At 39.8% G+C, this 24,800-nt stretch overlaps 1 protein-coding gene across 3 annotated transcripts in view; it reads right to left on the bottom strand.

Moving 5' to 3' along the window:
• LOC122640423 (THO complex subunit 3) overlaps nt 1–21,578 on the bottom strand; it is a 36,797-nt gene extending 15,219 nt beyond the window's left edge. For all 3 annotated transcript variants that reach the window (XR_006329658.1, XM_043833610.1, XM_043833611.1), the window contains exons 1-3: nt 21,449–21,578; nt 21,207–21,302; nt 20,696–20,825 (exon numbers count right to left, since the gene is read on the bottom strand). Coding sequence is in view for 2 of the 3 variants with exons in the window: in XM_043833610.1 (XP_043689545.1) it covers nt 20,696–20,825; nt 21,207–21,302; nt 21,449–21,514 (292 nt within the window). In the remaining variant the exon portion in view is untranslated. The remainder of the gene's footprint in view (nt 1–20,695; nt 20,826–21,206; nt 21,303–21,448) is intronic.
• Nucleotides 21,579–24,800: the final 3,222 nt, after the last annotated feature.

Raw genomic sequence — 24,800 nt, 5'->3', positions numbered from 1 at the left:
TGAGGATTCCTTCGAAGAAGAACAGGAAAAAACATATAAAATAACTCGGAAAACAATGAGATTGTTGATAGAAATTTACAAAATCCCCTTATTTTATCTCCTACAAATTACAGATGATCGACCCATAATAATAAGCTTTGATTGACTTAAGTCAAGATACTAGCTAGAAATCCATGAACCTAGTCAGGGAATAGAGATCTTCGAAACATTCTCAGCTTGATTCCAACAAGACGACGATGCCATCGCCGGTGACGACGAAGAGGAAGACGCATCCACCGCAACTTCGTTCAGCTTCTTGCGGCAAAGGAAAAAATTCCTGGACCCCAGTTCTTTCAGCTTCTCCACCCGATTTAGACCTATTCCAATCAATATAATTGTATCAGAATTCCTAATTCACCTACCCAAATCCCAATAGAAGAAAAAGAAAGAAAAAGAAAGAAAGAAAGAGAGAGAGATCCAATTTCAGATTTACTTTCTAAGCTAAACTGAGAATAATGGAGGTCGAAATCCGCAGGGTCTGTCGTGGGCAGCAAAGGCCTTCTCCCCCCTCTCTGATTCCTGCTTCTCTGTATCCCTTTGTGTCATCATCTCCGTCTTTTAAAGGTTTGGTTTTTGGGATTTTGAAAGAGAGAAAAAGCAAACTTGGAAGAGGTTTTTTTGGAAGCTGGGTGGTTCAGAATAGAGATTCAGTTTTTTTTCATTTGTTTTTTGAATTTTTTTTGCAAAGCTTTTGTTAGGTTTTTCATCTTTTAATTGAAATCAGGGAAGGTGAAATCAGATTCAAGAGAAAATATTGGCCTGTGGTTACAAGTTCTTATTCTTGTTGACATTATAATCATCACCATCTCCAAACACATCATCATCCTTTTTCTCTGAATCCATATACTTGTAATCCCCATCTTCATACACATCCTCTGAATCCATATCAGACCCAGAACCCTAGAACAGAGGAGGTTGTTCAATAGGGCTTAATCACCTCAACCCTACGCAGGTTCAGCAGATTCAAGCCCAGATCCAGCTCCAACAGCAAGTTCGACGGTGACAATGTGGTCCGTAGGATAATTCATCAGAAGGCAATGTGGATTTTTTGGGAACGAAAGATTGTAAGGTGGAGAGCGCACCATGCCATCATTGACAGAGAGCGATGAGTCTGCAACTAGGGTCTTCACCTGAATGATTTCAAGTTCTCTGATTTCAACGAGCCTCCATGGGATGAATCGGTGAAGTTCATATTGCAGAAGTAGAGATCGATTGGGTTTGGAAGATGAGTTGCAGGGTTGAGTGTTAATGAGGGCAATTTGGTCATTCTACCATCAAGGGCATAATGGTCAAAAAAGTCCAACCGTTTGAACATAACGTCCTAAACTAACGGATTGGACCAAAGTGCTACATTGTTTTGAAAATAAGGGGGAGTTTGCAATTAGAAAAGTTGTAAGGGGGCCTTTGGACAAATGGGTATTTTCAGGGGGGCATTTGACAAAAACCCTTTTTTTTTTTTTTTTAATTAGTATTTCATATCTATTTGTCTTTCTCCTAATATTATGTTTATATATGCATGTAATTTGTTCGATTAAATGTTCCTATGAAATTTTTAGCCTAAGTTTACTTATTTCATTAGCCTAGTATACTCTATTGTATTTATATATATGTATAACTAATTTTTTGCACCCAAACATGTATATACATACACTATTAACTTAAAAAAAATTTACTTGATTATCACCACCCATTTTCAGCTCTAGCCTATTTATACTTGCTGTATTTTATTTAATTTTTTTTTCTGACAACAGTGTTCACATATAGGCTGCTGTCCTATAAGTAAACATACATTGATAAATTTTTGTATTACTTACCATTTACCTATGTTTTGCTTGCAGCCTTTGAATATCAAATGGCAGCAGCACGAGGGAGAGGTAGAGGTGGGAGAGGAAGGGGAAGAGGGGCTGCCAACTTAGATGAGGAGTTCGAGCCCCTATTCTTCAGAAATGCCCAGGAAGAGATACGTTATGGATAGCACTTTATGGAGAGAAACTTTGAGATAGAACGAGGAGTAGTCCTCGATGACTTACGGGCTTTCAAAGTCCAAGAGAGATTTGAGAGGTTAGGGTGGCTACCTCTGATTCAGCCCGAGCGCCACTGCTATCCTCGGCTCATCCGGCTGTTCTACAGCAATCTGGGCTACAGACATGAGGAGAATGACTTTATTATCACTAGCAACGTGAAGGGTAGGGAGATCTCCTTCAGCACAGGGCAGTGGGCCCAAATACTAGGGATCTCCAACAGAGGGGAGTGGAGATATTGTCCTCCCAGGACAGAGACTACAGAGTTCCTTGCACGAACTAAGATTCGATGGTTGTTTTCTGTGCTCACTAATGGGACTTCTTATGACAAAGTGTTATCTGAGCTAGACTTCATCCCATCAGCTCGAGTACTCTCCAGGATTTGCAGTCACTGCATTGCACCTAAGTCAGGCCACCGCACCGAGTTGTCTTCTATGCAGATCATCACCACCTACAGCTTGTATTGCTTATGAGATCTACCTGCCCTACCTGATCATGCGCACCATGGCATATTTGCATGATCACCCGAGGTCAGGGAACCTACTATATTCTCGACTCCTTACCAGGGTATTCAGGAGCTTTAGTGTGCCTATGTTAGATGAGGAACATTCAACCAAGAGGGTGTTGAATGTTAACAGAGTGACTTTGGTGAAGATGCGCATTCCGATGCCACCTTTCTCTCCTGAGCTAGGCCATCCAGACTGCATACAGATGGGTCAGCCTGCAGTTGAAGAGGAGCTACCTGTGTATGAGGAGGAGCAGGATGATGATGATGCACATGCAGACATGCCTGTTGATCATCCTACAGCACTATATGGGCATCCGGGTGCCTCTTCTTCATCTACTGCCCCACAGTACTCTTGTGATAGCACTACATGGGGTCAGCTGTTCAGCCGTTGGACAGCTTAGAGAGAGCAGTACACCAGGGCTTTTCACAGCTGAGTGGGAGGGTGAGTGCAGTGGAGACCCAGCTGTCAGAGTGGAGATCTCACTTTCCTGGACAGGGACCACCACCTCAGTGACCACCAGATGTTTCTTTAATCTGTATGTCTCTTTAGTTTAGTCTTTCCTTTTTAGTTCTTTTCTTGTAAGGACTATGTCCTCTTTTGTTTAAACTTGCTAACCCGATGTAACCCAAATCAGCCTAGTTGCTGAAATTTTGTACAGAATCGGATATATATATATTATATACAAGTTTTTATCTTTTCCTGAGTTTTACAATCAATTTCTTTTACTTGGAAGCTTTTAGTTGAAGTTTTTATTTAACCCTAAACTGGACTCACCTTCAGGTCAATGAGTCCAAGAGCAGCCATACTGTGAACTTGATTGCAAATAGAAGTAGAGCATGAATTGCTCTGATACCACTTAAATGTCACACCCCGGCCCGGTTTATAAGGGCCAAGTGTGACTGGATGTCTCTGACATCCAACCAACCCACTAGGATCGCAAGTGCAGTACTCTATTCGCAATCATATTCACAAATACAGAATTTAAATGCAGCGGAAGCAATTTAAATATAGAATTAAGGCAATAATAAAGGAAAACTAGTGATGAGCTGTTATATATATACAAGTGAAGAGAAAGTGAGTTACAACACCACACCATAGTAGTAAGGAACAAAAGACATATCTACATAAGTCAAGTACAAAAGTGTATAATAAAAAGAAGGAAGAAGCCTGGTCTGTCAGGCAGCTCAAGAGAAGGTGCAGTCGTCGCACGAGCACGAAGCATCGTGCTCCACTACGAGAGGAGTGTCAACTCCAAAAGCTGAAGGAGTATCCTAAGCAGAAGAGACTCCCACAGAAGCACCGGAGACAGCAACAGTAATATCATCTAAAAAATAGGGATATCCACGGGGGTGAGCTCCACTGAGCTCAGTAAGGAAAAACATGCAAACACATACAAATAGTCCATGATGAATATCCCTAAACAACATGCTCCTAACATGGATACTAAGTCTCATGAGGTATAAGTACTACTGTAATAAAATATTAGCATCGGTCCCGGAAACACATAACCAAATGTCGGTCACCTGAGCGAAAACATTCTACTACGGTGGAGATCCGGCAGCTCAGGCATCATACATCTGACGCTAACGGACCCCCAATGACTAACCCTACTATTTATTCCCACACCTGATGTTCTACGGTAACATGGGACAATGAATGGCATTCCAAAATTTACCCTTTGGACCTACCACGGGTTATCCAACACCTTTCCTCTGTTGGTAAGGGACGTAGTACTGGGTAATGTAGATCCTAACCATATGCAATCTAACATGATGGCATTTGTGTCAATAGCACAATTGTAAGTTAACCAATGCATCATTATCATCATATATATAGTTCCAACATAAATATCAACGCAATGCAGCATGTCAATGCATCCTATTTCACATGCAACTAGTGCAAAGAACCAAAAGCTATAAAACTACATGAATCTAAGTAAAACAAGGATACAATTAAGTTAATAAACACATAAATTAAGTCAAAATTCGCTTACCTGCTATGACAGTCTAGTCTAGGGCAGCAAGACTCCAGCAATCAAGACAAAACACTCAAGAACAAGCTTATACAGTCCTAAAATAACACAAAACATCATAAATTACGATCAGGAATAGTCCCAGGTCAAAACCCAAGCATTGGGGGGCAAATTGGGGTAAAATATTACAGCGGATTCCGAGGCCAAACCCTACGGTCGACCGGTTGCAAACCTGCAATTCCATCCGGTCCAAAAGGCAAAATTGGGGGCTTTGTCTGTAATCCCTGGATCTTGACATGCAAGGTCCAGATTTCATGTTCCTAGCCTATTCTAAGGTGGGTGAAACCAATTTAATGAATTGATTTCAAAAACTAACATTAATTTGGGGATTTAACAAATAAACCCCAAGTTGTAATCCTAGGGTTTGTCAATTGAGCAATTCAGCCAGAAATTGGGTTCCTAAGGGGCAGCCTTCAGGTCACAGCCACAATTGAACCACTAATTGATCCAAAACAGGTTTATATATGCTGAAATTGGTTAATTAAACTTGATCTCCTAAACTTTAATGGCTGATTAGGTTTAGGGTTTAATTAGGACTGAAAATTGGAGGAAAACAAGATGGGAAGAGTTGAATTTAGGGCCTACCTGGGTACAGCAGTGAATTCAGCTTGTAAACAGGTTTGAAATGTGCAGTAAAGTGCTCAATTGCAGTCCAATGCTCCAATTTCAAGTAGAGAAGCAAAGCCCCGTGGATAGCCCTCTCTTTTCCTTCTTCTTCTTCTCCTTTCTCCTTCTTTCTTCTTTCTTCTCTAAGGCTTTCTTAGGCTGATTGATTCTTATGTTTTGAGATTTATGAATAGTGTAATGACTTAGGTATATATAGTTGTTAACTAAGGTTTGTTTGTTTACTTAACCCAAAAACCTGTTTTCTAAATTAATTCCTAAAATTGATTCTAAGTAGAATTAATTACTTAATTAGCTTCTTTTAAATGTAATATGATGTCATATGACATCAGGGGTAATCCAAGCACGGATAACTACTGGGAACTGGATTCCCCACTGGGGATGTGAGTCCCACAGAGGTAAATTACTATTCTGCCCCTACAACTCTAATTGATCAATATAATACAACATACAATATAAGTAAATAGTACTTACGGCAGGTTTAAGAGATAGAAAGGTTCTGCATGCTGTCCAGCCAACAGATCTGACATAGGTAGCTCTGGTGTAGGGTACCAGCAGGGTCCTCTGACTCCAGAATAGCAAGCTGGGAAGATTCCCTGGAATCCTCCATAGGTGTGTCGAGGGATTGATCTATGTCCTCAACAGATGCAGGCAACAGCATCGAGGCAACCATGGACACAGAACTAGAACCTGAAATCACACAAGTTCCAAAGTTTATTTACAATGGTTTTCACAAAAGTAGCCAGCGGGGGAGCCATTAGTAAGAACTGATAAGTGGACTGAGGAGATGTAGTGAATGATTCAGTTGATGAGAGGTGGGGAAAGCTATATTTGACAAGATGTTGACAATGAAGTCCCACCTCAAAGACTTTAACACTTTGTGGATATCAATCTTCATGAGGGCAACGGGGATGGTTATTTCTGTCAAATCCTCGGACCAGCTCATTACAGAGAAGAATGTTATCTGAAATGTGCATCAGCTTGGGATGAAAGTGGACTGGTACTAGAGAGTCTACCACCAACTTGAGCTTGTTTGCGAAGACTTTAGCAATAAACTTGTAAAGCAAGTTGTAAAGGGCGATAAACCTAAAGAGAAAGGTGTGATTAATCCCTTTAATCTGATCTAGTTTGAAGAAGAAACTCTAAATGGCCTTAATAAGATCCACTTTAATGATATCCACGCGATGGAGTAAAATCCCATGCTAAACCTGTCCAAACCAAGAGATTTGTTGGCTTTGTGAGAAAGGACAGAAGATACGATCTCTTCCTCAGAGGGTATGGTCCAAAGGGGGCCAAGAAGCAAGCTAGGGATGAACTTGTTGAGGATGTTCTCTCTCTCTCCTCATCTCCGCTACACTGAGTTTATTTATACGATGATTCCTAACTGCCCAACATTCCGCACCACACATCATACATATGACTATCCTATAAAATTTTCCTTTAAAGTTTTATAGGAATACGCCAATCACAAAACACTCCAGACAAACCTCTCCAGTTCATCCATCCTATTTCAATTCTCTTGAATAATCATCCTCTATATCACTTTTTTTTATTTATGATTGAACCCAGATACCTAAAATAATCACTTTACAGAATCTCCCCCTCATCAATTTTCACCACCTCATTATCCATCCTGGTGTAACTAAAGTTACACACCATATACTCCGTCTACATTCTACTTATCTTAAAACCATTTGATTCTAAGGTTGATCTCTATAACTCAAACTTTGTGTTAACCCCTGCTTTTGTCTCATCTACCAAAACAATATCATCAGCAAAAAGCATACACCTAGAAACCTCATCTTGAATGTCTCCGGTTAAATCATCCATGATAAGCGCAAACAAATAAGGGCTTAAAGTTGATCCATGGTGTAATCGAATTGTAATTGGAAATTCACTGCCTTGAACCCCCACAATTCTTATACTTGTCACTGCACCACCATACATATCTTTAATTAAAACCACATATTTACTTGAAACACTTCTCTTCTCTAGTACTTGCCATATTAACTCTCAAAGGACTCTGTCATAAGCTTTTTCTAGGTCAATAAAGACCATATGAAAAACCTTCTTACAACCTCTAATCTTTCCATTAGTCCCCTAAGTAAATAGCTTTTGTCGTGGATCTTCCTGGCATAAAACCAAATTGGTTCTCCATAATAGTAGTTTCTTGTCTTCGGTGGGTTTCAATAACCCTCCCATAATTTCATAGTATGACTCATTAGTTTTATGCCTCTATAGTTATTGCAACTCTGAATATCACCTTTATTTTCATAAATCGAATCCATGATGCTTCTCCTCCATTCATCCAGCAGTTTCCTTGTGCACATAATCTTATTAACAACTTGGTTAGCCAAGATAAACCACAGATTCCTAAGCTCTTCCACACTTATATTGGGACCTCATCTGGGCCTTGTGCCTTCCCTACTTTCATCTTCCTTAAAGCTTCTTTTACTTCAAACACCCTAATTTTTTTTATATATCGGCATGTGGTGTTTTGATGGGTAATGCAGTCTTCCAGAACACTATTACTTGAAGTCTCTTCATTTAGTAAGCTGCAGAAATAACCTTCCCATCTCTTCTTAATGTCCCCATCCCTTATTAGTACTTTACCATCTTCACTTTTAATACATCTAACATGGTCGAGATCTCTATTCTTCCTTTCCCTCACTTTAGCTATCTTATAGATAGCTTTTTCTCCTTTGTGCTCAGGTTGTTATAAAGATCTTCATATTTCTTCGCCCCTTGCTTTTCCTTCTTAGCTTCATTTTTGGCAAAACCATACCTTAGTAGATCCTCTACAACCTTAGTCCGTTGACATGTCATAAAACTAGTTTTCTTAGTCTTAATGGTTACTTGAACCTCTCATCATCCCACTACCAAGTCTCTCTAGAGGAATGACGTTTTCCTCTTAATTCACCTAAGACATCTTTAGCAACCTTTTAATACAAGTAGTCATCTCATTCCACATTGTATTAATGTCTCCCTCAAATTCTCAAAGTCCCACCTTCCTTGTTTACTACAACAACAACAACTCAGGCTTATCCCAACTAAATGGGGTCAGCTACATAGATCCTTTCAAAACAAAGTAGGGAAAGGAAAGTAACATGGATGAAAAGTACAAATGAAGAAATGAGATAAGAAAAGTGAGAAATGGAAAATGAAAAATGAAAGTAAGAGGAAAGAGGATAGCCTAGGAAATCAGGAAAATCTCAGCTACATAGTGTCGAGTCTGTCAACAACGTGGATCCTTCCCCTCAAATAGGCTCTATCTGAGGTCAAACTTGACACAAAACCCATACTATACATGTCATTCTTCACAACCTCACCTATGAAAATTTTAGGCCCGCCCCTAGCTCTTTTAGCTACTTCAATCGGAATCAACTCACTCCTTATTGGGGCATCCCCAGGCCTCCGTTGCACATGGTCAAACCACCTTAAACGACATTCTCGGAGCTTGTCGTTGATCGGGGCAACTCCCACATCAGCTCTAATATGTTCGTTCTTCACTTTATCCTTCCTAGTTTTACCACACATACATCTTAACATCCTCATCTTTGCAACACATAGCTTCGTTACATGGCACTTCTTAACTGCCCAACATTCTGCCCCATACATCATAGTTGGTAAGACAACAGCCCTGTAGAACTTCCCTTTAAACTTTAAAGGAATGTGTTGGTAACACAGTACTCCGGCCGCACCTCTCCACTTCATCCATCCCACTTTAATTCTTTATGAAGCAGCATCATCTGTGTCCCCTTCTTTGTGTATGATAAACCCCAGATATCTGAAATAGTCATTTGGCAGTATCTCTCTCTCCTCAATTTTCATCATATCATCATCCCTCATAGTGTGACTACAGTTACACATCATATACTTCGTCTTTGAACTACTAATCTTAAAGCCTCTTGTTTCTAAGGTCGATCTCCACAACTCTAACTTAGCGTTAATCCTTGCTTTTGTCTCATCCACCAAAACGATATCATCAGTGAAGAGCATACACCAGGATACCTTGTCTTGGATGTTCTTGGTTAATTCATCCATGATAAGCGCAAACAAATAAAGGCTTAGAGCTGATCCTTGATGTAACCAAACCCAAGGTTCGAAAACTTGGGTCTTGGTGGCATCTCGGCCAGGCTAGAAACCGAGTCGAGCCGAGATCTCACCGAGATCTCGGCGAGTTGATGCATTTTTTTTTTTTTTTGGGACTCAGACCCCCAACTCGGTGGGTTATACACATATTTTGGGTCTGAAACTTGGTATCCAGCCTATTTCAGGCCATTTAAACACAATGGCATGCCCAGATTTGCCAAAAAACAAGTCCAAATATGAGTTTCACTTTGGACCATAGGTTGGTAGGCGACGAGTCGTACTAAAACAACATAATCTATATATAATTTAGTAAAACATAGCAAATTAGCAATCAAAACATTCTAATTAGCACACATCAATCAAAACATTCAAATAAAATGTACATTACATCAATGTTCACTTAATTTGTTACATAAAATGAGATTGAACAAGAAATTCATCCCTATATCGATCCACATAGAATTTCCATGTCATGGAATTGCTAAAGTGTTGCAGATAGTGTGACACAACTTCCATATAAGTCTTCTGATCAACATATACCAATCTCCCTATCTTAGGGTACATGGGAGGTTGTTGGTATGAGGTATAGGATCCACTGCTACTGTCATATTGAGTTTGAGGCATGTATGACTGGTTTGGGACTAGGAATGTATACCCAACACCTGACCCAGAGCTTTGACTGTCATACTCAGCTGCTGACTGCCCATACTGACCATAGGCACTATAATCAGAACCGGTGCTCTGCTAGCCATAGTCATAGCCATGATGATGCTGAGATGATTGCCATGACTGATGCTCACTAGTAGTATCTATACTCATGTTTCCGAAACTTGTAAGCATAGTGTTCATACTGCTGTTGTCCTCCTCCTGAGCATATGACTGATGTGAGTGTTTGCGACCCTTCTTTCTGTTGTATGTTTTAGGGTGGCCACCATGGTCTTGATCTTGAGTGGCACGCAGAACCGAGACTCACCTGAAACGCACAGGTCCTCCTCGCGCCCAACCGCTTCGTACACGCCGCGCATCCCCTCACGACGATCATCATAATAACCGCCACTCCGCATGCCACTAGCAGCAGCAGCTTCACCACCACCAGCATCACCATCACCATCACTAGCATCACCAGTGTCATCACCACCACCATCATCATCATCAGCAGGACTTCCTACAGCAAGCTCAAAAGGTTTCGGTGACTCTGCATGTGCACGTCCCTCTAGCGTCGACATATATTCATCAACATCAATGCCGGTTACAGACGCAATGGTGGGGTCGGGCCTACCCCCAGATTGATCCATATCAGGTGTACCACGATCCCTCACCCACTGGAATAGGGGATCCTCATCGTCATCAGAGTCCTCTTGAAAAATGTTGGATAGTTCAATGGGTTCTTTATCATTGGCCTCAATTCCTTCACGTATGTGCCTCATCCTTAATCTCATATCAGAGCCATACACAAGCCGCATCCAACCTATTCGCTCTTTAAGTATCATGAGAATGTACTCATTGCCCATCCGAGGATGAACAAGTTCGCTACCTTCAACCTATTCCGCCTCTCCTTCTCAATGTATACCAACCTATTCGCCTGATATCATGAGAATGTACTCCATTGCGCTCACATCCGGAGGATGAACAAGTTTGTGAGAGCACTCTCACCGCTACCTTCCTCAGGTCACGAACTTGTACTATAAAGCACCCACCGCACAGCATTACAAATATAGAATAGTAAGAATATGTACATTCTAAAGAGATAAAATTATAATTCATAAATGTAATATCATGCCACCTACCAGGGTCTGACTTTTGTCTACCCTCCACTACAGCTAGTCGACCGAAACTTGCTGAGGCCTCTCTGGAGTATTTGATCTATTTTCAATTTGAGGCATTAGTATTTCCTATTTAGTAATTACATTCATAAACTAACTACCAAAGTGCCAAAGTCCCATACTCTCACCTCATCATTGCAAGCAGCTTGTGTCTTTGGATGGGGCTCCAACTTCGAGTAATGACTTGAACGCCTCTAACAATTCTATGTCTAGCCCAAGATCATGGGAGTAGTGATACTTTGGATTCAAATAGTATGCTGGTAAAGTAAACACCATAATTATGATTTGTTAGTGACTTAATCGTTTTAATGCCTTTAGGGTTTTGAATATGTAAATGTAAAAAAGTTATAACATTTAAAGTATAAAGTATGTTGAACTCACCAGCCTTATGCAATGGATGACTCAAGTGCTTCTCCCACCGCTCATCAATGATGTTAGTGTAGGACTTTGCACTTCGAGGTATAGCGACTCTAACCATTTCCTTCATTTTTGATGGCAATAAATGTGGCCCAAAGTAGGCTTCTTCTCGTATCAACCATCCTCGATCGCCACCACTGGCTCTAATATGCCAACCACTTTCCCCAAGTCCTTCCAAAATCCATCATTTGCAATGGTCCGCATTGTGCTACCTTTGCTTCTTCCGACTTAGAACCTTGCCAACCAAACCATTCATGACTTGCAAACATACACCTTAGACCTATCGCCTTACTCTGAAAGCTCATCAATGCAATGTAATTGGTGGCAAATCGAGTGACACCAGGCCTCACTAAATCTCCATTACATTTCTCCCTCATCAAGGCTAAAGCATAAGAATGGTTGTACACAAAAGTTGTTACTTGTCTTGCCCTATTTACCACACCCGCCACCAAAGTCTTTTTCCCCATGTCCTTCAGAGATTAAATCAATAGAATGGGCTGCACATGGGGTCCAAAAGAGCCGGATCCTCTTACTCTTCTTATTCATCAACTTCTCTCCAGCCTTTTTATAGTTGGAACCGTTATCCGCCACAATTTGGATAACGTTCCTTGGTCCTACCTCCTCCACCACTTGCTTCAACTCCTTATACAAGTATGATACATCCTTTATATGCTTTGATGCATCGATAAACTTCAAGAATATAGTCTTTCCATTGCAACTCACCATGAAATTTATGATGGACAGCCTAGTAGGTCCAGTCCAACCATCAGCCATAAGAGTAACCCCATATGTCTCCCACATTGGCTTCAAACCATCAATGTATTCTTTTAGCTCCTCTACCTCCTGAGGCAAATATACATTGTATAATTCAAATGGTGAAGGTCCCTTCCATCCTGCACCAACCCTCCCTGCAGCATCAAGGAATGCATTATATTATGTTCCTTATGCTACATTGGCTGGAATGTCATGGTAAAGCATGAACTTGCTGAAGGCTTTTCGTGCTTTCTCTTGTTTACCACCAAATACTTGTGGGATGGTTGGCTGGTAGACATCTTGTTGCCTAAAAGTGGTGGGATCCTGCTCAAAACGGGTTCTGACCTTGTACTCGTGGTCGGGTTTGGGGTCGTGGTATATTTCTTGTCCCAGTGCTTCTCCTCTTCTCATCTTCTTGATCAGTGCACTGAGCGCATCCACCACTCCTCTTGCTTGCTCATATGCTCTTATATTATCAAAATGAAAACTTTGTCTGCTCTCGCCCAAAGTCTCTGGTAAATTCTCCATTCAACCTTTGATTGAAACTCACCAGGTGGAGGCCCAATGTCGATATCATCTCCGCCACGGACCTCTGCATGACCCTCTCTAGTATTGCCTCATTAAACTCTTGTTGCATTCTTTCCCTCTCGATTTTTTTAATCTTCCTCCTTTCAAATGTTATGTCATTGCCACTTTCACTTGGATAGGAACATTTGGGCATGATGAAACATCCTTGCTGACTGCATAAGTGTTGCTTTAACCTGGTGGCTCCTCCGGATAGCAACTTCCCACAATAATTGCATTTGGACTTCTTTTGTCTCAGACATGGGAACTCCATGTTGCCATGCTATATCGACATTGTATACAAAATGTCTTATGTTTTACATCATTACATAAAAAAGCATGTATTAATAACCATGGATCACTTAAAGTAAGGTATTCAAGACTTAAAGTATGCTATTCATAACTCTTAAACGTAATGTCAAGCTACTAGAACTATGAAATAACTATCTCTTATTTATCCCCTAACCCTAGTATTTATTTGTTAATTAAAAATAATATTTTGAATTTTTTTTAAAACTATTTATACCTTAAAGTATAAGAAAAATATAATGTAATGATGAATTTGACACCATTTGAAGTTGAATATTATGTACATATGTTGTACATAATTTTTCATAAGCAATAAGTATTTTTCCTTAATATTATATATATTTTTTTAATTTTTATAATATATTTATTAAATCTGAAAAATAAAATAATTTTTTTAATGGGTGAAAATAAAAAATTAATCCATGGGGCTGTAGAGCATCCCAAGTAGTTTAACATATATGAAAATCATTTTCAAACAATCACTATTCATCCTATTTTTTTCATTTTCTTTTTTCAAATAAATCATTTATTTTTCCAGAAATTATAATAAATAATTTATTAACTGAAAAAAAAAAATCCGACTCCATGAAGTGATAGATCGGGCAAAGATGTTCAACATATATTAAAACCACATGAATCTAACAAGGATTACAAAAAATTTTTTTGGAAAAAATAGATTTGGGGAAGAAATAGAAAACACCTTTGAAATCTTGCAAATAGGTGATGATGCTCCAAATTGGCACTTGAATCTTCACTTTGGCACTTCAATCTAACTCCAAACAGTGCATTCCATCCAACAATCGAAAGAAAGAAGAAGAAATTTGAAGGAGAGGTGTTTTTCCCCTTGGTTTAGAGCCTAAGAACTTCTGTTCCTGCTCTCTCTTATGTTGGAAATGGGTTTTTGGGTGAAAATTGGGCTGAATACAAGTAAATAGCACCTTTGGGCCCAACCGAGATATCGCCGAGATCTCGGCGAGATATTGTTTTTTTTGTACTAAAAATATCTTGATTTTCACCTTCGAGATCTCGGCCGAAAAATTGCACTTTTAGGAACCGACTAGCAACTCGACTCGGTTTTGCCCAAAACCGAGAAACTCGGCGAGATCTCGCGAGTTCTCGAACCTTGACCAAACCGTAATTGGGAATTCCTTGCCCTGGCCTCCCACAGATCTCACACTAGGCACTACACCCTCATACATATCTTTATTTACATCTATATATTTATTCAACACCCCTCTCTTCGCAAGAACATGCTGGATTAAATCGCCAAGGATTATGTCATAAGCTTTCTCCATGAAAATAAAGATCATATGGAGATCCTTCTTGCTAGCTTTACATCTTTCCATGAGCTTCCTCAATAGGTAGATAGTTTTTGTCATGGATCTACCTGGCATAAAACCAAATTGATTCTTCGAGATGAGTCTCTCTTCTCAGATGGGCTTCAACAACCTTCTCCCAAGTAATAAATACCATTATATGCTTCCCCCTCCCCAACCTTGATATGATGGGGGAAACCCAATCTCTATTGTTGGTAGAAACATGTTGCGTCAGACAGTTGATGTAGAATATTTATTACTTTCTTTTTTATGGGCGGGTACAATTCAAAGGACTAGAGTTCGAACTCTAAACCATACTTGTTAAGGCGCCTAGGCGAATCAAGGCGGTCGAGAGGGTTAAAAAACAAGGCGACACCAGAATTCAAGGCGAGGGCAAGGCACCTAGACGCCTAGGCGATGCCTTGACAACTATGCTCTAAACTGCCTATCCAGTAAGCCAAGATGAATTTTAAGAACTGCTTTGAACTAACACAATCTCAACGCCAGCTCTTAGTTTATATCATCAATCAGTTAACACCCAAGCTGGCCTTCCATCCTGGCCCTGGGGTCAAAATTTTCCGAAGGCAGATCAACAATCCAATTATCCTCTCAAACTCAGACCTTTCTGCTACTTGTCAACGCCCCAAATCACTCCCTGTTTTAACAAAACCCTGCTATTCCAATGCTTTTCCAGGCCCAAGAAGCATCTTGGAAAACCCTACGAAGAACTAGGACTGCTAGGGAAGCAAACAGACAAGTATATAGACTTTTTAATAAACAATAGAAAGAAAACAATAAGAGGAATAGGGTAGAAGATTAAAAATAAGTTTATCAAATCAAGCCTTACCTTAAGAAAGTTGATACCTAACATCAAATTGATAAAATTATAAGAAATCAATTGAATAGTAATTAATTTCTTGAACTGAATTCAAGAAAACTTTAGCTATATTCAGATATATTAATAAAAATTCATTAAGAACTCAAAATTAAGGACCCTGATGCAACCTAGGGTTTCAAAACCCTGATGTAGGTCACTATTGGCCCACCCAAATGATAAATAGCACATTAACAACGGTAGTGACAGTTTCATAATTAAGAGACAATATCAACCCCTTCAAAATAAGAAAACAAATTATGGGAGCAAACAGGGATTGATGTAAAGAGGTGAGGAAAATGCTGGAAATTAAAGTAAGAAGGGATTAAATGGAAACAATTCATAAGAAGGAAGGGTATCAATGTATTTACATCACATGTATTAATAGTAAATAAAAGAAATTTTCATCTTCAACCTTGGAATCGTGAGCAGGTTCTTCACGACTCAAACCAGATTTGAATAGGGTGAAGTATCTCCTTCAATACCGCTCCTTTGGGTCTGAAAGTTTAGTGCTAAGATCCTTACAACCAGCCCCTTTGATTGCAAGTAATAAGTAATAACCAGCCCAAAACAGTACCTGAAGGCAGAAATTTGAGGTCTGAAATCAATCCAGGTGGTAGCATAGAGGTCAGATTTGATCTCTGCTGAAAAACTCACGATGGGAGGCTCTGTTGGATACGAAGAACTAGTGATTAAGTCACCTAGAACAAGGTATCCTTGCTCGAGATTCCAGCCCATTCCAAGCAAGTATGGAAACTCAACAACTCACTTCCTTCCGTTTATGTTACCGTTAGCAGTAGAGAAGAAAGGAAACAGTAATAGAAAATAAAGAACAACCAGATAACAACAGGGAGAAAGAAGAAGATGATGAAAGATGAGAGTAGGGAAAGTCACACCTGGAACAAGAGGGAGGAACTGAGAAGAGGAAGTCGCGCACACGCAGCACTTGGCAGCAATACCAATGAAGATTTCATTCCAATCCCAAAACCAAAAGCTACGATGGTTACATGATAGTATATAAAGACTCAAAACACACCTATTCATATATTGAAACCGAGCTAAAGATAGAGTTCAAACTAACTTGGACACCTACTGCTACTAAACAAGCATAACAAAAGGAGTACAAGTTGACAAAAGCAACTCCAATAAAAGAGGAACAAAATCACTAATTAAACTTATGCATAACTACATCAACTCTCCTGCTCTTAATAGAACTCGACTCCATCGAGTTACGTCGCGAACTCAAATGCTTGTAATGAATTCGACGATGAAGCGACACATCTTGGGAAGACAGTTGAACAGCAATTCCATGAGTGGGGAGGAGAGAGTGACTCATAACTAGAGGGGGAGACAATTGCCGACGAGGTATGTCTGATAATGCATGTGGCAACATTAAGTATGTAGACCTAGTTTTACCTTGGTGGTGTTCCATGCACCATTGTAGAGAATACCAGCCTTTCCTTGCCAATGTCGTCCTAGAAGAATGTCACAATGTGCCAACAAGATGACTAGCCCAAACTATAGGTGTATCCGAGCTACTACACTGGCCTCTTCTCGGGCTCTAAGTCCAAAACCCCGCACATGAATCTTCTTGTAGAGGTGCTTCTACGGGAGGTTGAATGCTTGAACAAAATAGCAAAGATAAAACTTGCTTCTACCCTAGTATCAATTACTGTATGAACATCCGTAAAACCATCACGGTGTAGAAGAATACCCTTTTGTCTGACCAGGGGAGCTTTCTCCATAGTTCTGGCGAGATCTCGCCGAGTTTCTCGGTTTTTGGAAAAGCCAAGATGAGTCTGCCCACGAGTCTCAAAAGTGCAATATCTCGGCAAGATCTCGGATCTCGGCTGGATCTCGGTTTCGACCCATTATTTTAACCCACCTACCACTAAAATACCTTACCTAATTGGACAAAACTCGACATATCTCGGCGAGATCTCGGATCTCGGGTCCAGATCTCGGGTTGACCCAAAGTTGAGGCTTTGAGTTGAAAAAAAAAAATGCACCAACTCAGCGAGATCTCTACTCGTCTCGGTTTTTCCAAGAGTCGAGTGGGTACCGAGACCCGAGTTTTAGTACCTTGGCTTTCTCAACTAATCTATTTGAGAATGATGTAAGATTAGTAGAGTGAGCTTCAATCTCATCATCATGACCATCATCGGGGCCATCATCTGCACCAGGAGGAAAAGGTTCAGGAATATCCACATCATCCTTGTTCATATTGACCAACAACTACTCCAACTCAACCATAGTCAAAGGATGGGGCAGTGTTAGAACTAAAGTATGTATGGCAAATTGGCAACCATTTTGTTTCAAAAAATTGATTCCGAGTCAAAATTGGTTTTTTCTGTTTCTGGATATTTGGAGTAATTCTGTACCAACAAATGTTGTATGGTAAAAAAATGTTTCTGCTATTACAGAGAAACAGAAACATATATGGATTCATGGTTTCCTCCTCCATGAGGATGCTCCACTGGATTCATGGCAAGAAAAAAATGTTGGAAGGATTTACCATAAACTAAAGCAAAACCGTGGGAGAAACCCTAACACGATGTGGGTTGCCTATTGAGGTTTCAAAAAAATAGAAGAAGAGGTCGGTTCGGTTAGAGGTGTGGAATGGAGAGTGAGATTTCAGAAATAAAAAAGCAAATAAATCGGATCAATAAAGGATTGAGGGTTAGATTTCAATGGATGGAGAAGAGGGACGGTGGGGTTTTGATTATGAGATTGGGGTGATCAAAGAGAAAATGGAAAAAGGGTTTCAGATGTTGGATTTGGGGTTATGGGAATAAAAGGGGAAGAGGGTGTTCGAAAGAGGTAAGAGGAAAAATAAAAGAAAAGCGATGAGAATCTGAAAAAGAAGAAGAAGAGTTGCAGCGGCTGCTTTAATAAAGCGTAGGAAACAGAGAAGCATCAGATGAAGGAACCCAAACACTAAAGCCAAAAGGGAATATCATCTCCAAATACAGAGTATTTCATTCTAATTCTGCATATCTTGAGGAGGTTGAGGAGGGACGTCGTCCGTAATGAAGAATCAAGGTTCTTCTGGGGAGAGGACTTTCCATCTCTTCATCCCCAAAAATTCTGAAAATTCCCCAATTGCAGTCTTTGCACTCTCTAAATAAGAGCTTTCCTAATACTCTCTATAACGGTTTGGTTTAATTTTCACTAAGCTTTGCTCTCTCTGTTTCATCAAACCCTTCAATAATCCTCAAACCATGACTTCCGACTATAGAATAGCCAGCGCCGTCGGTAGCAAGATGGCTAGAGCCTGCGGCAGTTGCCTACTCAAACGCAGACGAAGAAGAAAGAAAAGAGAGAGAAGTCAAGTTGCAGGGAGGTCTTGTTATGTTTTGATGGTAAATTCCATCAATGCCCATGATTCAATTAAGTCCACTTGTTTCACCGAAAAATTGGTAGAATGGATTCTAAAATGTGAGAAACATCATTTTGGTGTTTCTCAAAAGCTTGCCAGAATCAATTATATCACCCGGTCCATTTCAAAAAATCACATAAACGGACCAGACAAGCCATACATAATCTGTTTCAATTCTGCCCCCAAAATCAAAAAAAAACACCAGAATCCCTTTTTTGGAAGGTTACCATACATATCCTTACTGCCAGAGTGACCTCTCTCACCACAATTTTGACACACAATATTCCTCTACCACTCATTGCCCTTGGAGACTTCTGGCTTTTTACTTGGCTCAACCTTCCTTTCTACAATCTTGAGTGTAGGCCAATAAGCTGAAGATCTCTTGATCAATTCCTTCAAATGATTGTACTTTTCTTCAACGGTCTTAGCATACACAGTTGCCACGTCAACTAACCTGAAATCCTCGTTGGCCATCTCTACTCGAATCTTGGTATTTAACCCACTAGTATACCTCTGAACTTCTTGTTGGTCTGTCTCCTAAAGTCAGCACCTCAAAGACAATTTGTGGAATTCTTAGTGTAACTATCCACATCATTGCTTCTTTGCTAGAAGTTAACCAGTTTGTGAAAATAACACATTCTCATAATTAGGAAGAACGAACTTCTCGTTTCAAAACTGCTTCAAAGCCTCCAATAAGTAACTGGTCCAAGTCGCCTAACAAGCCTCGAAAGTAGTACGTCATCCCACCATGAACATGCATATCCAATTAACTTGGTGAGGATGACCTCACACCTTTTCTCATCCGGAAAGGATTATAAGTGAAAATTCATTCGATTTAGTAAGCCAATCAAGGAAATTCTTTGGCTCCTTTTGGAATTTAATTTTTTAACTATTTTTATTGGATTCAAATAGGAGATATTTGCTTATTTATGAATAATATCTTAAGTAAATGGAACCATTTACTTAAATGATATTTGGCATAAATCAGTGCCAAACCTACTTCAATATCATTTCCAAGAACAATATACACTAGCAAACTTGGGTCATCTCAAGTACCATTTTGAGTGTTCTTTTTGTGAAACTAATTCATGGATTGGTTTTAAAATGTCAAAAATAGGCAGCACAGAAAACTGAGGGCAAATAACCACTTTCTGAGCCTCAAAACCAAGGTTTCGAGTAGGCCTGGAAAAATACCAGGTTTCAACCGAGTTTTAGTTGAAACCTGCCATATCTCGGTTTTGGGGCTGCTACTAAACAAGAACAAAATGAGTACAGATTGACAAAAATAACTGCAATAAAAGAGGGGGGGGGAATCCCTAATTATCCCTATGCATAACTGCATCAGACCCTTTAAAAGAACTGATCAAGAAATGAAGAACTAAGCAAAATTGTATGAAACGCAGCAAAAAATAAGTAAAGAACTCAACAAGAATAGTGGAAATGTGGAATATCTAGGGGAAGCAGCAAGGACTAGCATAAACTGCAAAAAAACCTGCAACTCAGGAAATAGCACAACATCCGTCAGCAAAAAATACTACAGGAATGCATACACCTCAGCCAAAAGCAGTCATTACAATGAAGTCAACAATCCATCCATAAAACCTGTTGACCGGTAGCCGACTTGAACTAGACCACTTTGACCTTATCTTTGACGACCAAACTGACCAAGTAACCAAAAATTACTTGCTAAACCAACTAAACTAAATATCCTACAACCCACGAGACTGATCTTAATAATTACAGGAAATCTACAGGATTCCCCTAATCTACTCTTATGCTTCCCATCCTACAATTTGACGGCAATCACACTTGTAAAACAAGCTCCTCTTGAAAGGCAAAAAGCTTGGAACTCACTAAGTTAAAGTCGTATTTTCTCTATCAAGCATTAATTTGTGCTTTGAGAACACATATTGATTCTTAAGAGATATGTTAGCTCAACTTACTCCGAGCATCCCAAAGGCGAACAGTTTTGTCACCCGATGCAGTGGCAATTAAATCGGCATGTTTGGGGTCCCAGCATAGCTGATCCACACTATCAGTATGCCCTTTCAACTCGACGTCTTTAACCTTACCCTGCAAAAAAATGGGTAGAAAGATTAGTCACATCAGAATTACCATGGGGAAAAAAACACCTTCAAAGCCTGATATGATTTACAATCATGACATAAGAGACTTTCAAATAATGGATTTAGTTACCCAATTGGTCAAAACGGCAACAATTTCTTAAAGTGACTAACCAAATGAAGAACTATGACACAGTCGGTGAAAAAAACGAAGAAAATGTGAATATTGTGATACAAAAGGATCCACCAGGACTGCCACTCGAGAACAAAATAACGTGAACTTCAGAACAGCAAAAGCCCCAGCAACGATGAAATAAATACAAGCGCAACGAACAAAGAACCTTAACGTTCTGCGATATAAGATGAATAGGTGAGGAGGGGAAAAGCTTACGTGGCCGTGTGGCTCTATTTGCCAAACACGAGCTGTTTGATCGACTGAACCGGAAGCTAGCTTCGTGCCTGTGCAATTCCATGCCACCGAATGTACCTTAAGGAGGAAAAAACAGATAATTATTAATATATTTTGGGTCCAATGCTTTCCTGGATGGAAGCCAATATCTAGGGTTTCTGCAACTTAAGAATAACCAAAAGGGGCCAAATATGCGGGAGAGAGTGAAAGTGGCAGGCAATTACCTTCTTCTTGTGACCTTGATATTCTCTGTTGTGAAGATTTTTAAATGGCATTGGTGTTTCCTCCATCTCTGCAAAGCGTTGGGGTTTACGACTACCAGTTTTCAATAATGGCAGGAGTGCACTTCAGTTACAAATATTCACTGAGAATAAAACCTTCGGATCATTCGGCTTTGTGTGCGTCTGGAAAGAGAGTCCGGGAGAGTAGCTCCAGCGCCAGCCTCCTTGTGTCTGTCTCTCTCTTTCTCCCTGTAAAATGACCTCTCTATCCCTTGTCAATTGAACTGAATGAGGAGCACTGATTATCTGAAAAGGGCACAAGAAAGAACACACCGATAATGAGCAACGAAACGATTTCATACATAAGGAGGCAGCAATGTTATTTAATGTGAGGAGGAGAGAGATAGGAGAGTAATATTATCGGAGTATCCTAATGTAACCTCGAAAGTCGTGGGTGGATTCTCATAAATCAATACTAACACGAATCAAATACGGATTTTGATTATCCATTTAGATTCCTAGTGAAGATTGGAGAGGGGAGTCATGAGTATGGAGAGAGCAAAGTTGCAGTGTCACTGTCTTCATTGAGCGGCGGATAACTGAAGAAGACAAGACATTGAATTATCGTATCTAAAATTACATATATATCCTTATGAATCTTTTTCCATTTAATTTCTTGTTTAATTATTTGTATTATACCGTGAATTGATGAGGATATTTTAGTATTAGAAAATATCATTTACAAAACTATTATTTTATCATATTTTTATAATCAAACTTAAACGGATGGGATAATATCACATCTATAATTGAAATATCTGTATTTGCATCTGAGGAACAAATTTTGATAGTTTCTGAAACCGATCTTTCAGTTACGGATATGAAAACAAATTGCATATGGATTTTTCGATTATCCATTTACATTTTTAAGTGTTTTAATTAAATAATCTTTTCCCATAAAAAGTAACAATATAAATAAAATGAATAGAAAATTTCCTACATTTCCCAATGTTATTTGGTTGGCATGCCAAAACAAATGTTAGAAATAATGTCATGGGAAAGAAGGGTTTCTAAGCCGCTGGCAGAGTGATATTCTCTCTCTCACGAACACATTGTTTTATCCCCCATAATTGGTGTGCTGCCCTATGCTCCCTGCTCAAAGAACTATCTCTCTCTCTCTCTCCTCATGAAATGCCCCTCATTGGTGTGCTACCCTATGCCCCTTACTCAAAGAACCCTCTCCTTCATCTTACGTGGTCTATGCTCGGTTATCAAATGAATGTGAGAAAGTAAAGATGTTGGAGTGTTCAATGAAGTGAAATGGAGTGGAAGAAATATTGGTGTTCAATTGTAGTATCCCCCCCCCCCAAAAAAAAAGAATACAAACTTGCAATCAAAATGAGTGAGACCTTCCCGTTTAAGGTTTTATATGCTACTCATAAAATCCCCCATTTTTCAAACCAATTAATTCACGAGCTTATTAGGGGGAATGAGAAAGTTAATTGGAATTTTCTAAATTTGTATATGGAAGAGAGAGAGCTGCTTGATCGTGTGGCCCCTTCACCGTGCGAGGGCCAATGGGAGTGTATGCTAAAGCATCCAACATGGGGGCGTGGTGGTCATTTTGCTTGCCCCTATGTTTGGGCATAGAGACATGGAACCAAGCAGCGTCTTTTTCCCTTAGTATTAATATCTACAAGGCAACCTGGAAATGAACTGAAATTTTATTGATAAGTAGATCCCAATGTCCCCTACTTACATGCCAAATTTTTAATTCAAACAGTATTTGCCAAATGGCAAAATAAAGTTTTGAAAATTTCAAACTACCAAGAGGGAGGGTGCAGGAACAACATAGGATATCCACAGAGGAGAATATACTATTACATGGAGGATATAGAATTGATTTAGTACAAAATTTGATGCGTTGTCAAGCAAAGACCATTTACTAGCTATTCACACAGTCAAAGTAATAAACAAGTTGAGAGATTCTACCTAAATTTATCAATTATAAATTTTTTTTGTCATGTTGAAATTAGGAAATATACATATTTCTATATCAACAAATATGGATTGTATCTTTGAATTTACACCAAATGTTGCTATATGGGAGGGTGATGTGGTAATTTTCAACTATATGAATATCTACAAAATGTTCTAGATTGGTCACATGTCACTATAGAGTATAGACTAAGAGTCAATCATATGCCATCCTATGTACTAGTATATCCCCTTCTATTTCCAACCATCCATTTCTTTTTTAGATTTTTTTTTCTGTACTTGCTTTTTTATTTGCCACTTGGCCAATTCCATTTCAGTTAAGATTTGAAATGTCATTTGCCACCATTGGATGTGATAGGTGTTGCAAACACTCACTTTATTGGAAACAATTGTTGATTTGGGAGTATGAGTAGGAAAAAAGTCTAATAAGTCAATAATTCCGTTCCTAAAAACAACACTGAGTTTTTCCACAATAATATGCAAGGAATAAAAGCAAACTATAATTACAAATATTGATACGTTTATATATACATGTTAAATTAGTAACATTGATATCAAAATTTACATGGAAAACCCCTAAAAAAATTGGTAAAACCCTAAGCGTATGTTTCAAAAATATCCACTATCAACAATAATGGGTATACAAAGTATCTTATGAGGCAATGCATAAAAGAAACTAGAAGATGCCAATTGATGAGGCATAAAACACCCCACCAATCGGAGGCTGCCGCGTGGCAGACCCGAGGTTAGTCCAAGAATCGAACTGAGCTGAGCAGGAAACCGGGCCGACCCGGTCTCCGATAGGTCACCTGACAGAGCCGAGCTCACACAAGTTAGCCGGGGGCTGAGGCTGAGCTCTAATCCGAGCTCACACAAATCAACCATAAACTCTTGGCCGAGTTGACTGCCGAGACCAGCCTCTCGGGCCGACCTCTCAGGCCGAGGTGACTGTCAAGGCCGACCTCCGAGGCCTAGCCCCCTCCTCCACAGAAGCTACCATAGCACCCCACCGGGGATTGCGGGGCCACGTCAGTGCATCACGGGATAAGGATCGACCCACGATCCCAGCGCAACACGAAATCACACTCTACATGGACTCTTATCTTAATAAGAGCCTGACCCCGAAAATAGCTCTCCACTCCGCTCTACGCGAGGGAGCCTTCCAAAAGAAGGACTCCTACCATACTAGGACTCTCCCAACCACCCCATCTCATCCTCACTCTATAAATACCCAGGTATGGAGCACCATTCCTCATCTTGCTTTTCACTACGCAGTTACGCTGTTGCACTGGTGATCTAACTTTAGCATCGGAGAGTCCTAGGCCGGAGCTACACCGGCTCTCTTGTGCTCATCACT

Source organism: Telopea speciosissima, chromosome 9 (genome assembly GCF_018873765.1).
Source record: "Telopea speciosissima isolate NSW1024214 ecotype Mountain lineage chromosome 9, Tspe_v1, whole genome shotgun sequence".
NCBI lineage: Eukaryota > Viridiplantae > Streptophyta > Magnoliopsida > Proteales > Proteaceae > Telopea > Telopea speciosissima.
This window is presented reverse-complemented; position numbering and strand designations above follow the sequence as displayed.